The sequence below is a fragment of the Globicephala melas genome, chromosome 13 (assembly GCF_963455315.2).
Source record: "Globicephala melas chromosome 13, mGloMel1.2, whole genome shotgun sequence".
Classification (NCBI taxonomy): domain Eukaryota; kingdom Metazoa; phylum Chordata; class Mammalia; order Artiodactyla; family Delphinidae; genus Globicephala; species Globicephala melas.
In genome coordinates, this window is record NC_083326.1 from 67,699,761 (window position 1) to 67,714,425 (window position 14,665).

Consider the following 14,665-nt stretch of genomic DNA (forward strand, 5'->3'; position numbering starts at 1 on the left):
AGGCGCGAAACCCGCAACCTCGGGCGCTACCATCGGGCCAGGCCACGGGGGTGGGAGAGGGAGGGACGAACCACAGCTTTCGCGCCCGCAAACCGAGTCCTAATCCTCTCTAAAGAGCACCGGATGTGACGTGTGGGCCAAAATAGCACCGCAGGGGCGGGAGCGGCTGGCGAGCGGATCTTGGTAACAAGTCGGAGTGATTCTCCGGTTGATGCTAGGTTGTTTGGAATGGTTACTCCCGCTGGCTCTAGGGACCGTCTCTGAAGAGTCGGCCTTGGAGGGAAACGGAGGCCGGCGGGAGTGCTGGGGGAAGGGACCGGGGCCTAGAACAACTGCTGACTAATCGGCGGGCGGCGGCGGAGGAGGAGGGGGTGGCCTGCCGACCGGTCGGCCCGGGTCACGCGCCCGAGGGCGAGCAGAATGGGCTCGGGGCGCTCGGGTGTCGGCGGGAAGCTAGAGTACGGACTCCCAGCCAAGGGCTCCACTCAGCCTTATGGGGGCGGGGGGCGCGCTGTGCTGTGAGTACCCCAGACACGTGGCCCGGTCCGCGGGGGAGGGGCCCAAGGCCGGTGGGCTGGATGGGAGGCCCCGAACGTAGCGCCCGGCCCGAGAGCCCCCCAGTAACGGTCGAGGTTGAGAAGACCCTTTAATCACCTCTCATCTAACATCCTTGTTTTTACAGAAGGGGAAACTGAGGCCCAAGGACTTGGGGTACTTTTCCTAAAGTCACAAAGCTGAGCCCCACCCACAGCCTGGGACCCCCACCCCCCCACACACTCTCCATCACCCGGAAGAATTGTCCCCGTCCTGTCTTCACATTCTGTCCTCCCGCCTTCCCAGTAAGGTAGGCAGGGCCTGATGCTGCACAGCCCCGTTTTATAGATAAAGAGACTGCGACCTGGGGCGTTCAGATCCCAGTTCTGCTGGTCCATGGGCAAGTCTCTCACTCTTGCTAAAGTACACGGGGTGGGGGGGCGGGATGGTTGTGAAGGTGCAGGAGAAGGCTGGCAGTGGGTGCCTTGGCTCCCCGCAAGGCTTGCACCTGCCTGACTTCTTGGACTCAACCCAGTCTCCCTAGGCAGGTGCCCAGGCCCAGCGAAGGGCAGGGCTCACCAAATCCTTCAGCGGGACCTGGAGCAAAGCTAGTGTCTTTCTTTCAGTGAAGACACATAAAGCACAAGCTGTGTGCTAGGAGCACCCTGGGGAACTTGACCATGAGTAGGAGGAGCACCCCTCCTCCCAGAGTTCAGACCACCTGCCTAGAGAAAAATAGGCCAAGCGGTGCTCACTGGATAGGGTAGGCTCCAAGATGTGGAGGGACCAGAGGAGGGGAAGGGAACCTTTGAGCTGGGTTTCAGTGGGTGAATAGGAGTTTGCTGTTAGAGAGATGAAGGGAAGGACGTCGCAGGCAGAGGAGTTTCCTATATTTTTCCTGCAGGAAACTGCCGGGTGGGTTTTGATGCCAAGGATGCCCATGACAAGGGAGCAGATGAAGCAGCCTTCTTGTCTCTGGGATTTTGCTTCCTGCCCTATAAAATCAGCTCAGTGGGAGTCCTGAGACAGGCTAGGGTACAGGAGTGAGGAGATTCCAGCAGGGCCTAGAGGACAGGCTGGATGTGAGGAGGGAGAATGGGAGAGAAAGCCTTGCCTCATGGGCAGGAAATTGGCACATTTGAGGGCTGGAGCAGCTGCTTCCATGTTCAGGCTTCCCCTTGTTGGGGACAGCCAGGATGGCTACAGTTTATCCAGCAGGAACTGTGGGACTGCCTGAGTCCATTCCTTTTTCTCATTCTATGAGGAATGGATTTTCTTAATCCCCAATTTACAGATGAGGAAGGAGAGGCTCCAGATTTGCCCAGGGAGAGATAACAGCAGGAAGAAGTGGAGTGGATACTGAAACCTTTCTGTGAAAGGGAGGGTAGGGTCAGAGGGGCTGCGGTTGGGGCTTGAGGAAGAGGACGTCTCTGTCCAGTGTCACTGTGTGCACTCAGGGTGTGAGACTCCTGTTGCCTCTCCTCCAACCCTTCTGCTCCACCCCCTCCCTAATCTGTCTGCCCTTTGGCTGGCCTTACCCCCTCTGTCAAGGGCAGCTCAGGCCACCTGGAGCTCTAAGTCAGTGGAGGGGAGGAGGGAGGGAGGAAGGTAGCTGGTCTGTAGCCTGAGGGAAGAGGGAGGCAGAGGAAAGCTGGAGATGGCTCTGAATTTGCCCTGGGGGGCTGCACAAATCCAAAAAATTTTGGGAGTCCAGGGCTCCCGTTCAACTTCCCATTCCCTGTGCTTCCCACTCCAGGCCCCTTTCCAGGCCCATCAGGGCTCAGGGACCTTTTGGCCTGGCCTCTTCCCATCCTCACACATCAGTGGGATGGCAAGATGGCTAAACACATGGTTAGGCTCTGAGGTCCTCTATGGCCAAGTTGCTGCACCCGCCTCTCCAGCCTCAGTTTTTATTTCTGTAAAATGGTACTGTTGGTATGGTAGCCGAAAGGAAGTCAGATAAAAGCTGCAATAATAACTTGTTATTGTTTTTCCTTTACCCCTAGCACACAGCCCCAAGACCACCTTTGATCACCTTCAGACAAGCTATGCATGCCAGAGGTCCCCCTGGCCTACTGACCCCGGCGCTGCCTCTCGCCTCCTCTGTCCTGATGCTGCTCATGAGCAGCCTGTGGCTGCTGGGAGCTGGCCCCAGCCTTGTCCTGGCCCCAGAGCTGCTGCTGGACCCTTGGCAGGGTGAGGGCCGGCCACATGGCCCTTGGAGGAGGCAGGAGACTTGCTGTAGGGCCTGAGACCAGTTGGCAGGAGCAGCATGCATCCTGCAGTTGTCAGGCAAGGACAGGACCCAGGGCCCCGGGGAAGGTCAGCCTTGGACGGGAGCATGCCCAGCTCAACTACAGCCAAGAAGGGAGGGCCGAGGACCTGGGCAGAGGGGCCAGCACAGGGGTGGGAGCCTGTGAGTAGGAATTCTTTTCAGACGGCTCCCCTTTCGGGTGGCTTTCCCTTAAAATAAACTAAGACTTTCAGCTAAGCCCAAGAACAGGAAGGAGGCACTAGGGGTTTGAAGAGTAACCCCAGCTGAACACCTGTTTCCCAAGAATGACAGCTTCCATTTACATTTGAGGAACCCAAATGATGCTCACAGAAGTGAAGTGACCTATCCATGGTTGGTTGTTCTTAAGAAGACCGAGTGTTGGGTCTGGCTTGTTCTACTTAAAGCAGCAGGGGGCCGGTCACAGTGTTTGGAAGCCCTTGGTCCCCACCACCAGTGATTAAACTACTGGCAGTGGGCAGACCTTGGCTCCCGGGGAGGGGGTGCTGGCTTAGTGGGCGGCCCTGGCGGAGGGTGTTTCCCCATCTGGCACACCGGGGCCAGCCTTGGGGGTTAGGGCCACTAACCTGGCACATAAGCCCATTCTCTCTCCCAGCGCACCGGCTGCTGACACATGCCCTGGGCCACAAGGCCCTCCCAGGGCTGCTGCTGAGCCTGCTGCTCCTGCCCACGCTGGGCTGGCGGCAGGAGTGCCACCTGGGCACACTGCGGTTCCTGCATGCCTCCACCCTCCTTGCCCTGGCCTCCGGGCTGATGGCTGTGCTGCTGGCAGGCCTCGGGGTGTCCAGTGCAGCCGGGGGCTGTGGATACATGCCTGTCCACCTGGCCATGCTGGCGGGGCAGGGTTACAACCCTAGACGGCCCCGTGGGGCACTGCCACCATGGCTCCTGCCGTGGCTGCTGCTCGCCCTGACACCACTGCTCAGCTCCGAGCCGCCCTTCCTGCAGCTCTTCTGTGGCCTCCTGGCTGGCCTGGCCTGTATCCTTTGCCTGGACCCAGGGCTCATGTGGACGTGTGGGTTCTGTGGCTGGGCCCCCAGGGTGCCTGGGAAGGAATTGGCACAAGAGGTCGGGCCCCCACATTCACACACATCCCAGGAGCGTCTCCAAGTCCTCCTCTCGCCTGGCTCTGGGCTGGGAACTGGGGGCTTGTGGCCATGTAGAGGTACCAATTACAATTTAAAGGAGAGCCTGGGAGCTGAGGGGCCCAAGGAGGCACTTAATCTGGACGTCCCAGTGGAGGTGGGTCTACGCCGAGACCATGCAGAAGGAGGGGTTCAGGTGACGAGAAGTGGAAAAGGAGAGCACGGGCCTGGCAGACAGTACAGAGGGTGTTAAGGACCAGGGTGAGCGTGAGCCTGCGGCTCTCCTGGCACCAAAAGGGGGAACGACCTGTGGCCGGTGGTGCAGGTGTGTTAAACAGGCTTTTGCTCCAAAGATGCTTAATGCCTGTCGGGGACAACAGTGCAGTCAGAGGGAACAGTGGGTACAGGCTGACCCTGGAGTCGTTTAGGATTGGGGACACCCGGCTGAATCCTGGAGAGGGGAGCATGTCGCCCTGGCTGGGGCAGGGCCCAGGGGTGGGCCTGGGGTCACAGGCCTGAGCAGGCCAGCAACAGGCCTCAGGGGACAGCGGGCAGGGGGCAGCTGAATGGGGATGAGACAGGTTTTGGGATGAGGCACATCTGGCTCTGCCTCTCATTGGCTGGGTAGCTTCAGGCAGGGGCCCTTTTCCCTCTCTGAGCCTCCACTGCTGACGAGGGTGATGACACCTCCCTGGCAGGGCCACAGTGAGGAGACAGGAGGGAATTCCCATCACACACTTGGCACGGGGCCTGGCATGTGGCGCAGGCTCACCCCTGGCTGAATGTGGTTTTCCTTGACCCGCCGCCCTGCCCTGGGCAGACAGACGCGGCTGGGGCCTTCCGGTGGCTGGAGATCTCTGAGCAGCGGCTGCAGGCACTGCAGGAGGGTGTCCTGTGCAGGGCCCTGGCGGGGTGCTGGCCGCTCCAGCTCCTTCCCACCCCAGGTGGCCTGGCTGAGCTGCCTGTCACCCATCCTGCCGGAGTGAGGTGAGGGTGATGCCGAGGACACTGGCCCCGCTGGTGGAAGCCATGCCGGTGGCTGGCAGTCAGGCCTTCTGCTTCTGCCCCTCCAGGCCGCCCACCCCTGGACCGCCTTACATGGCCTCCCCTAGCCTCTGGCCCCTCAGAGAAGGCTCAGCCCCGCTCCCGCCAGGCCTGGGGCCTATGCAGCCGCTCTGGGAGGGCTCCTCAGAGGTGGGACTGGCCTGGTCTGGGCCCAGCTTCCCCCCAGGGACCCCGCTGTGGGCAGCCCTAGACAAGCAGATGCTGCAGAAGGGGATCCAGGCCTCACTCCTCGAGGGGCCAGTCCAGGGTCCCGAAAGCCCACTCCGGCTGTCTAAGTCCTCCGTCTCCTCCCTGCGGTAAGGTGGGGTAAGTAGGGGTGGGGTCCCCTGGTGTGGGGGCTGGAAGCGGCCCTGACACTCCCTCCCTGTCCCCCCTTCCCACAGGCTGCAGCAACTGGAGCGCATGGGCTTCCCCACGGAGCAGGCGGTGGTGGCCCTGGCAGCCACAAGCCGTGTGGAGGGTGCCGTGTCACTGCTGGTCGGCGGGGATGTGGGCACCGAGGCGCTGGTGACTCAGGGGAGGGGTGGGCCCACCCACCCTGAGGGTCCTGGGCCCCCCTAGCACAGGCAGGCTCTCAGGTGAGAAGCCTGGCCTGTGGGTGGGAAGTCAGAGCCCAGCCCTGTCTGCTGAGAGTCAGGGTGGGTTCAGAGGAGGCCCCCCAGCATCCTGCCCTGGTACCGTTTAGAATAAAAACCAGTTCACTTTTCAACCTGGACCTCCTTGGAGGCAGCAGTTGTGTCTGACTCTTCTACATTAGCATCAGGGGGATGAATGAATGAATGAAAGAATGAACGAGCAGTGAATGAACAGCCGACTGCAGGAGAGCAGCTCCCTGATGTCCAGAGACACAGTGTTACTGAGCTTCCGCCTCAGGGTCTTTGTTGGGCTGGACCCTCTGCCAAGGAGCATTTATCATCTGTTTCCCAGCTAATTTCTACCCATCCTCAGGTCTTGGCCTACACGGAGACCTTCCTCCAGGAAGCCTTCCCTGATTCGCCAGGAACAGCATCCCTTCACCGCCCACAGCCCCCTGTGTCCCTGCTGGACAAGGGCCAGTTCAGTGCGACAAGGGCCAGAGCCCCAGGGCAGGCTCTGAGGCTGGTGGCTGGGCCCTGCGGTGGGGGGGGGGGCGGGCGGGGGGCAGGAAGCAATGTGGGCGTGCTGTGGGGGAGAAGCTTCCTCAGCTTTGTAGAAGCAGCTCCTCCCTCCTGGCCCCTCTCAGTCCTTGCCCCCTCCCAGGGAGGGGAGGTGTAGCCAAAGCCTAGAGGACAGAGGGTGGGGCATGGGTGTGAGTCACCGATGGGAACTCTGCAAGGCAGAGGGGCCGGGAAGCTGGACTTTGAGGGGCAGTACAGGGGGCTGTAGGCCCCGGATTGGCCTGTGCTCTGGTCACCCGTGAGGCTGTACCCCAGGCCAGGGCCAGAGTGGAGGGGCCACAGAGACCGACCCTGCCATTGGTCACCAGCCAGGGGCCAGAAACAGACTGGGAAACCTGAGGACTACACCATCAGCCTCATTTTACAGGTGAGGAAACAGGCTCAGAGAAGGGAAGCTGCCCTGAGGTCTGGTAGCTCCTGCTGGACACCTGGCTAGGGGGTGGGGATGGCCTGAGCCTCTGTTCTGCTCACCTACCCCCATTCCCCAGCTGCCCAGGTGATGGCCAGGGGAGCCCTGGCCTCACAGTTGTGCTTTGCAGGTGGATAGTGAAGGCCACTGAGAAGAAAGGCTGCTGGCCCTGCCCGGCTGCCCCTCATCTAAGCACACACTGAGACCAGGCTGGTGGGCAGTGAGGCTGGGGGCCTTTATTGGCCAATACACATCTACCTCCTGGTGTCTGTCACAAGCCGTTGTGGGAGCAGGTGGCCCCTCCCTCTCCATGCCCCCTCCGCCTGGGACATGAGAAGGACTGAGGGTTCAGGGGTCAGAACTGAGACAAGGAGCCCTGAATGTCCAGTCAGATCAGGTAGCTTGACCTCAGGGTCAGGAACCCAGCACCAGAAAACAAGGAGACGAGGGGTACAGGTGGGCCCCCCAGGTTTGGCTGGGGAGTGGGGAGGTGAGACTGCCCGCTCTCATCATCCCTGGGTGTGCTGAGGGCCGGGCAGAGCCCCAGCTTCCAAATCCCTCAGTTGCTTGGGGCCTGGATGGCCAGGCAGTTGATGAGAAGACAGAAGCTCCAAACCTGCCGCCCCTCCCCACAGGCCTGCATCACCCCATTTCACAGAGGGAAACTGAGGCCCACGGCCCTGAGCAAAGCCTCGCCTCTTGCCTGGACCACACCTCCCTCTCAGGCTCCAGTCCCGGCTCAGCCTCATAGGAGGCAGATGCACACGGGCTGCCAGGACCAAGACATGCCCACCCCAAAGGCCTAGGTGGCAGAAGGGACCCTGAGGATATTAATAAATACGGATGGCGGACCTTGGAGGCAGCTGGCCAAGTCCAGGCTGGGAAGGGAAGCCTGGCCTGGCCCTCACCAAGGGGCCACCACCACACTCAGTCTCTCTCGTTTCGGCTCCTGGGGGCCACGATCCGGTAGCTGGTGGCGTGTCCTCCCCTCTTGCCCCGCAAGAGGCTGGGGGTGCCCGTGCCGGCAGGGTCTGCCCCTGACCCCTCTGGTTCTGCGGGAGGGAAGGAAAGAGGCCAGGTTAGTGACGTCTGTGTGAGGTGCCCACCTTCCCTTGGCCCTCTGAGGGGGTGGGGGGTGGGGCTCTGCCCAAGTCTAAGAGGCAGAGGTGTGGGAAAGAAGGGGGTCTGCAAAGCTGGTTAGTGCCCCTCCCCGCAGGATTTATTAGCCCCTAACCCAACTAGAACACTCAGGGCCTCTATTTGATTTTCTCTGTCAAGTGGGGATCAATGAACCCACCATGTTTCTGAAATGCTTAGCATGTAGCAGATGCTCCATAAACAGTATAGCTCTTTTCTTCGTTAACATATCTTGGAGCAGAGGTGTGCCCTGAATCATTCCCATTTCAGAGCTGGGTAAACTAAGGCCAGGCATCAGCCTCACTCTTCCTCTCTTTTCAGGTTAGGCCACCTGTAGTGGGGAAGGGTTTAGGAAGGCCAGGCTCTGCCACTGACCTACTGTGTGGCTTTGGACCTCTGTCAGGGCCTCAGCTGTCTCATCTCTAAAACCAGGGGGACAGTTCCAGATACAGAGGCCCTGGCCAACTCCAGTAATTACTGAAGTTAGTTTCGATTTAGCTATGGTGAGATATGCCCCAACCTGCAAATAAGCTGGCCCCCAAGAGTAAAACCGGATAATTGGCATTCTTCCCACCTGGAAAACTACTCAACCTTTAAAATGCAGATCAGGACCTACCTCTTCCAGGAAGCCTTATGTAACTATCACCTCAGTCCCTCTCAACGTTAAATGAGGGGTTAGGCAGCTCGGAAGGATGGGCTGTTTTTCCAGGGGGAGGGCCCCAGGATGGAGGACTTGGCTGAGCCTTCGAAACACTGTTCACAGGAGAGACACTTTGACTCTGGTGAGCACCAGCTTCCCACTGAAGGCAATGCCAGGGAGGGAGCTATACCCTCATACTCATAACTGTCTAGCACTCTGACCCTGTGTCTCATGCACCTCTGGGCTGAGATTTGGCGCCCTTGGGGCAGACAGGTATCTGCAATCACAGCCAAGGAACATTTCATGCCCTAAAACAGGGAGCATAGGAGGAGGGTAGCTCAAAGCTCAGGTTCCAACATCAGCTCAGGCCAAGTCCTGGCCCTATCATGTCCCAGTTATGTGGCCTTGGGCAAGTCCCAGAACCTTTAAGCCTCATCTGGAATGTGGGATGACACTCCTGTTGTCACACCCTTGCAGAGTGTTCAATGTGACCAAGAGTGGAAAGTGGTTTTCACAGTAAATGTTGGATTATTATGGTCACTAGGTTGGTGTGTTTTCGACCCAGGGCTCCTGCAGGTCTGGTCACTGTGAATCAGTCATGAGATGCTGTTCTGACATGATCAAATTCAGGGCTTTGGTTTCCCCCGGGCCCCACTCAGTGCCTAGCAAAGCAGAGGGGTCAGGGAACCTTTGCCGATGGAGCCCAAAGAGCTGGTGCTTCAGAGACCTGACCTAGGGCGGACCCCTGGCCTCACCACTACTATCCCTATGTCCCGGGGGAGTCACACGAGCCCTCTGAACCTGTGTTTCTTCATCTGTGAAGTGGGCACAGTGTCGCCCACCTAGAAAGCTTGTTGCAAGGACTGGAGATGATGGATGTAAATTTCCCGGCCCAGGTGGACTGGATGTGTGACAGCTGTTACTATTATCATCATTATTGATTATAATCTAAACATGAGCCCCATCTGGGTCTTCTGTTAGCACCTGCTGTGTATGATGGGCCAATGGGGAAGGCTCCATCTCCTCTACTCCCCTCCTCCTGGCCACACTGCCAGGTGCCTGGCACTTCCTCCCTGGGCTGCTGGAGACAGAGCCAGCTGAGGGGAGCGGAGCACAGATCCAAGGCCACAGTGTGTCCCTTCTGGCTCCCCTCCCAATCCTCCTGAGAGGGGAGTCGGGGGACACCTGACAAGGAGCTGAGCACCTGGGATTTGGTCCTTGGTCCTTCCTCTGGGAGAGGGGAGGAGGTCTGGGAGATGGTCTGAGTTTTCACAAGTTGGGGAAGCCCTGTGGCATGGCGAGAGCAGCTTTGGAAGCAGAACCCACACACCTTCCCACTTCTAGGCCTTTGTCCCCATGGGGGCTGCCCTCCCACCACTTCTTACTGGCACACTCGTAGGGACCTTCTATGACTAACGCAAGGGTCCCATCTTCCAGGAAGGCTTCTCCTCACACACATCCTTTGGTGCTCCTGTACCCCATGGCCCTCATCTCTATAGATGCTGAGGATTGCCCACCACCCAATGGGCAGCTCCCCAAGGTGGGTACCCTGAGATCTGCCTCAGACCCAGCCTGCAGTAGGTGTGCCCTACAGTTTTGCCAAATGAAGGAGGCTTGGCTCTAACCTTGGCTCTCCTTCCTGCTGGGGGCCTCAATTTCCCCATCTGTAAAATAGATGGGAGGTTGGACATTATGTCTGAGGCTGTGTGCACTGATGCGCTAGGACTGGGCTGAGAGATGGGGCAGCTGGGAGAAGGGCTGGGGCCTCTTCACGGGTAGGTGAGGAACGGGGTGGCCGATCCCTGACTCTCTCCAGGGCCAGCCACAGGCTCCAGTTTAACGTGGAGAGACCTCCTTAGGCCCACTGTGACAGCCAGGTGGTGTCTAACCTCCTTCCATGCCTCCCTGACCTACCTTCGAGGACCTTCTCAAATGGGGCCCTACCAGATCTTCTAGCCTCTGTTCTCACCCTCAGCAACCTCACGGAACTGTCCCTCTAGGTTCTCTCTGGTCTCCTGGCTTTTGTCCATGCTGTTCCTCTGCCTGTTCACTTGCCCCCGATCCTTGCCTTTCAGGTCTCCACTTAGATGCCTCCTCCTCCAGGAAGCCCTCCTGAGATGCCCTCTACCACCCCCCAGCCTGCATCAGGAGCACTTGTGGGCTTTGGTGGCCACCTGTATTCACTCCACTGTCGTATTCCTCACCCTAGGTTTAACGCCCAGTTCCAGGGCTTCCCCCAGCACCCTAAGCTCCATGAGAGCAGGACCCTGTCTGTCTTATCTGTTGGAGCCTGTGTCAGCAAGGTACCTGGCACAGAGCAGGTGCTCATTCACTCAAGAACTAGTTACCAGAACCTCCTCTGTGCCAGACACCGTCTGCTGGCTGGATGGAAGGGCTGAAGAGTGGCTGTCTGCTAGTCTGGATCCAGTATTGGGAGGTGCCTTCTGTGTCCCCAGGCCCTTCCCAGGCCCTTCCTGGCAGGGGCTGCCCCTGCCTGCCCACCCTGCCGTTACCTGGCCAGATGATGGCTTCCAGCAGGGTGACCCGTCTGGCCAGGAGCTCCAGCTGAGCCTGCTGCTGCAGGAAGCTCTGTAAGCTAGGAGCCTGATGGGAGATCGAGAAGAGCAGACGGTGCGTGTCCGGCCTCCAGGGGCTGGGCTGGGCACCGAGGGTGGGGGGCGGGGCCAGTTCCTTCTGGCTTCCGGGCAGGAGCCTGGGCGTGAGTCTCTGTTGGGACCTTGGCTGCTCCTTCTAAGTGGGGATGGGGCTCACTTGTCTCCTCAAGTGACCAGATGGGTGGAGAACTGGTGGGTGAATGCCTGGGGGAGGGTCTCTCAGGCCACTAAAGGGGGACCCTGGGGCCAGGATGGCCTGCCCAGTGAGAGCCTCTGGGGTCAGAACTGGTGGGTGGTACATTACCCAGAGTCCCCTGGGACCTGAGCCTGGCTCTGTCACCCACAGTCCCCTGCACTTCTGGAGTCTAGCCCCATGACCTGTTGTCCTGTGGGCCTGCAGACTGGCTCTGTTCCCCACAATTTCTCTTGAGCTGAGGCCTGACTGGGGTCTGGATTCATTACCCATAATCCTCCTGGGGGCCTGGGCTCTGACGTTATTACCCACAACCCCCTGCACTGTTACAGTCTGGCTCTGTTACCCACAGTCCCCTGCAGTTCTGGAGTTTGGCTCCATTGCCCATAATTCCTTTCAGACTTGAAATCTGTCACCTCTGGTTCCCCTGCAGGCCTGAAAACCACATTACCCACAATGTCTGGAGCCCCAGGTCTTACCACAGGGGTGGGGGCCTGGGTTTCTAGGGCCCCCCCCTTCACCCATGGACAAGGGACCAGTCATTGAGAGATGGGTGGTCTTGACCTTTCAGGTCTCCACCTGGAGAAGGGCAGGTACCTTATCCAGCCTCTTGACTGGACCCGGGCAGCTCCACCCTGGAGGGCCTGGGGAAGCCTGGCAGGCGGGGGCTGGGCTGTCTGTCCGTCTGTCTGTCTCTACTCACCATAGAGCCCAATCATTGTTTCCAAGATTAAAACCCTCTCAGCTAAAATCTTCAAAGCCTCGCGTAGTTGGTGCAACCCCTCCCCCTGTGGAGGAAAGAGACAGATGCAGCCGTGAAGGGGGCAGGGGAGGGGGCCCTGCAAAGCTTGTTGGAGGCCCATGCCCCACCCTGGACATGCACCTGCAGCTCCACACCACCTGCCACAGCCCAGGGCCCACGGACAGCAGGGACAAGACCAGGAGAGGATGGGAGGGGGCCAAGGCAGGCAGATGCAACCTCCTCAGTAGGATCCCACCCAGCTGGCTGCTCTTTCCTCACACCCCTGCAAATCCTGCTGCACTGAGGGCGGGCGGAGGCCAGTCTGCAGGGGCAGCACTGCTGTCCCAGAGCCTGCCACAGAACCTGCCCAGACGCTGCCGCAGAGCCCCGGCCCCTCCTCCATCTCTGTTGCCTGAAACCAGTTGGTCTCACATCATCTGCATGATTCCTGCCACATCCCTGGGCCACTTGTACTCTTCTTTACTTAACAGTCTTTAAACTGACTCAATTTTGCCTTAAATACTGTATTTGTCTCACCCTAATTAACTCCATTGGTGGGATCAGGCTACTTACCGATATCCTTCCCACTCATGTCCAAATGAACATGTAAGAGTAAAATCAGAAAATGTTTGTGTGGCATCGCTGTTGGGAAGCCAGGCTTAAAATGCCGGCAAAGCTGAAGTTCAGGCCCAGGTGCCCCTGCCCCAGCCCTTTTGAGCCCATCCCTCCCTGGGCTCTGACTACTCCAGGTCCATGTGCTGCACATCCCGGAGCCCAGCCCTCAGCCCCACCCTCTCTTCTCAGCTGAGTCTCCAGCACCCAGGCCCGGGGATGCGGCAGTGGCCCTCAGACCCCTCCCCTAGGCCTCCCTGCTCTGGGGTCTCCTGTCTCAAGTGGTGCCGGTGCTGGCCAGGGACCGCCAGCTGGCCCTCACCTTCACTTCTTCCCAGTGTCTGTCTGTCTGTCCTTTCCTCCCCCAGCATAGGGTCCGCGGTCTTGCCAAAACTCCACACTCCCTCACTCCTTCCTCTTTCCGAGTCCAGACTAAAGCTATTTCTGGAATGTAGATATCTTAATTCTGACAGAGCACCAGGATAGCAATAGAACTATTCCCGCCCTGACACATCTGGGAGTCTCTCAGAGTGCTTCACTTAGTACAGATTAAATGAAGGGATGAGGTATAATATGCATCTTGGTACAATTACTACCTTCAAGGAAGCTGTTCCCACAAAAACGTCTAACAATCAAGAGTCCTCCCAACATGTCTGTTCTGAGTGAGCCCACTGTGGCCATGCTGAGACTGTCCCTTATGATCTGGCTGTCCTGTCCACATCACATGGATGGGGCCACTGACTGGCCATTGGGCCTGGGGGTCACCGGGTCACACTAAAGTAATCTCTCTTCAAGTATTACACCCATCTAAGCATGGATGACCTTCAAAAATTACATTAAGCCACTGCCAGCATCGACAATGGGACAAGCTAATGTCATAAGCCTCCTGATGAGATGCAATAAGAGGGCACCACATCCCCAGTTAGTGCACCTGCCAAGGGTATTTAACCTGCATCTCATCACAAAGGAACAGTCAGACAAATCTAGACAGTGGGATAGTCACAAAATGACAAAGTCAAGAGAAAGAAGAAAAGGGCAGGGGGTCTATTTTACATGAAAAGAACCTAGAGGGCTTCCCTGGTGGTGCAGTGGTTGAGAGTCCGCCTGCCAATGCAGGGGACATGGGTTTGTACCCCGGTCCGGGAAGATCCCACATGCCGCAGAGAGGCTGGGCCCGTGAGCCATGGCCGCTGAGCCTGTGCGTCCGGAGCCTGTGCTCCGCAACGGGAGAGGCCACAACAGTGAGAGGCCCGCGTGCCGCAAAAAAAAAGAACCTAGAGATGTGACAACCAAATGCAACACATGAATCTTGATTGATCTTGTTTTTTTTTAAAACTAGCTACAAAAGGCATTTTGGGGACAATGGGTAAAATTTATATATAAGCTGTATATTAAGTGGCATCATTTCACTGAATTAATGTCAGCTTTCTCAGGTGTGACAGTGTTACTGTGGCTCTTTGGGAGAATGTCCATATTCTTTCAAGACACATGCTGATGTGTTAGGGGAGATGTGGATGAGGTCTGCAACTTACTTTCAAATGGATTAGAAAAAAAAGATCTATAGATATATAAAGAGCGAAAGAACAAAGGCAGCAAAATACTAATAATTGGTCAGTCTAGAAGAAGGGTACAAGGATAGTCATTGTAGCAAATTTTCTATATATTTGAAAATTTTCAAAGTAAAAATATGGGGGAAAATGCCAAAAAAATATTCTGGGTGGGTGGCCTGCTGCTTGCACCAATGACGTCCCAGTGCCCTCCAATCCTGGCCTTAGTGTCCAGGGCCTGTTGGACACCCCCACTCGGCTGTCATGTAGACATTCCCCGTTCTCCATGGAGAAAACTCAGCAGGCCAGCTTCTCCTGGCTCTCTTCTCTCTTTTACTATTGTAAACATCTCCCTTAACTTCTCGCTCCCCCCTCCATAGCCAGACAAGCACCCAAGTGTCTCTCAGCTCCATTGACATCTGTCCCTCTTCACTGTCCCCCTTCTAGTTCCGGCCCCCACAGCCTCTTGCCAGGGTGACCAGGACAGCCTCCTGTCTAGTCTCTCTTTCTGCTCCCTTCTCCCATCCTTTCTCCACATGGCAATCAGAGGGATCTTTTGCAAACAAAAATCTGACCATGTCACTTCCCTACTTATAAATATTTCAATGACTCCCCACTGCCCATAGAACAAAGTTC

At 57.7% G+C, this 14,665-nt stretch overlaps 2 protein-coding genes across 12 annotated transcripts in view; one reads left to right on the forward strand and one right to left on the reverse strand.

The window, feature by feature from the left end:
• The first annotated feature begins 62 nt into the window (after positions 1 to 62).
• Positions 63 to 5,680, forward strand: RHBDD3 (rhomboid domain containing 3). 8 transcript variants are annotated; one of them, XM_060311134.1, is made up of 7 exons: positions 63 to 183; positions 683 to 844; positions 2,541 to 2,730; positions 3,423 to 3,806; positions 4,737 to 4,899; positions 4,986 to 5,273; positions 5,361 to 5,680. In XM_060311134.1, the coding sequence occupies exons 3-7, from the start codon at positions 2,583 to 2,585 to the stop codon at positions 5,536 to 5,538; spliced, it is 1,161 nt and encodes a 386-aa protein (XP_060167117.1). In that variant the 5' UTR covers positions 63 to 183; positions 683 to 844; positions 2,541 to 2,582; the 3' UTR covers positions 5,539 to 5,680. The 8 variants fall into 8 exon arrangements, with proteins under 8 accessions (XP_060167117.1, XP_030716601.2, XP_030716600.2 ...); XM_060311131.1 differs by having other exon boundaries at positions 85 to 518; XM_060311133.1 differs by having other exon boundaries at positions 85 to 458.
• Positions 5,681 to 6,762: 1,082 nt separating this feature from the next.
• The window catches only part of EMID1 (EMI domain containing 1), a 41,335-nt gene continuing 33,432 nt past the window's right edge, over positions 6,763 to 14,665 (reverse strand). Inside the window, exons 15-17 of one of the 4 annotated variants that reach the window (XR_009566375.1) lie at positions 11,832 to 11,916; positions 10,834 to 10,924; positions 7,548 to 7,595 (exon numbers count right to left, since the gene is read on the reverse strand). Coding sequence is in view for 3 of the 4 variants with exons in the window: in XM_060310371.1 (XP_060166354.1) it covers positions 7,374 to 7,595 (222 nt within the window). In the remaining variant the exon portion in view is untranslated. Of the gene's footprint in view, positions 7,596 to 10,833; positions 10,925 to 11,831; positions 11,917 to 14,665 lie in introns of all 4 variants that reach the window. The other 3 variants (XM_060310372.1, XM_030860733.2, XM_060310371.1) reach the window with 3 other exon arrangements.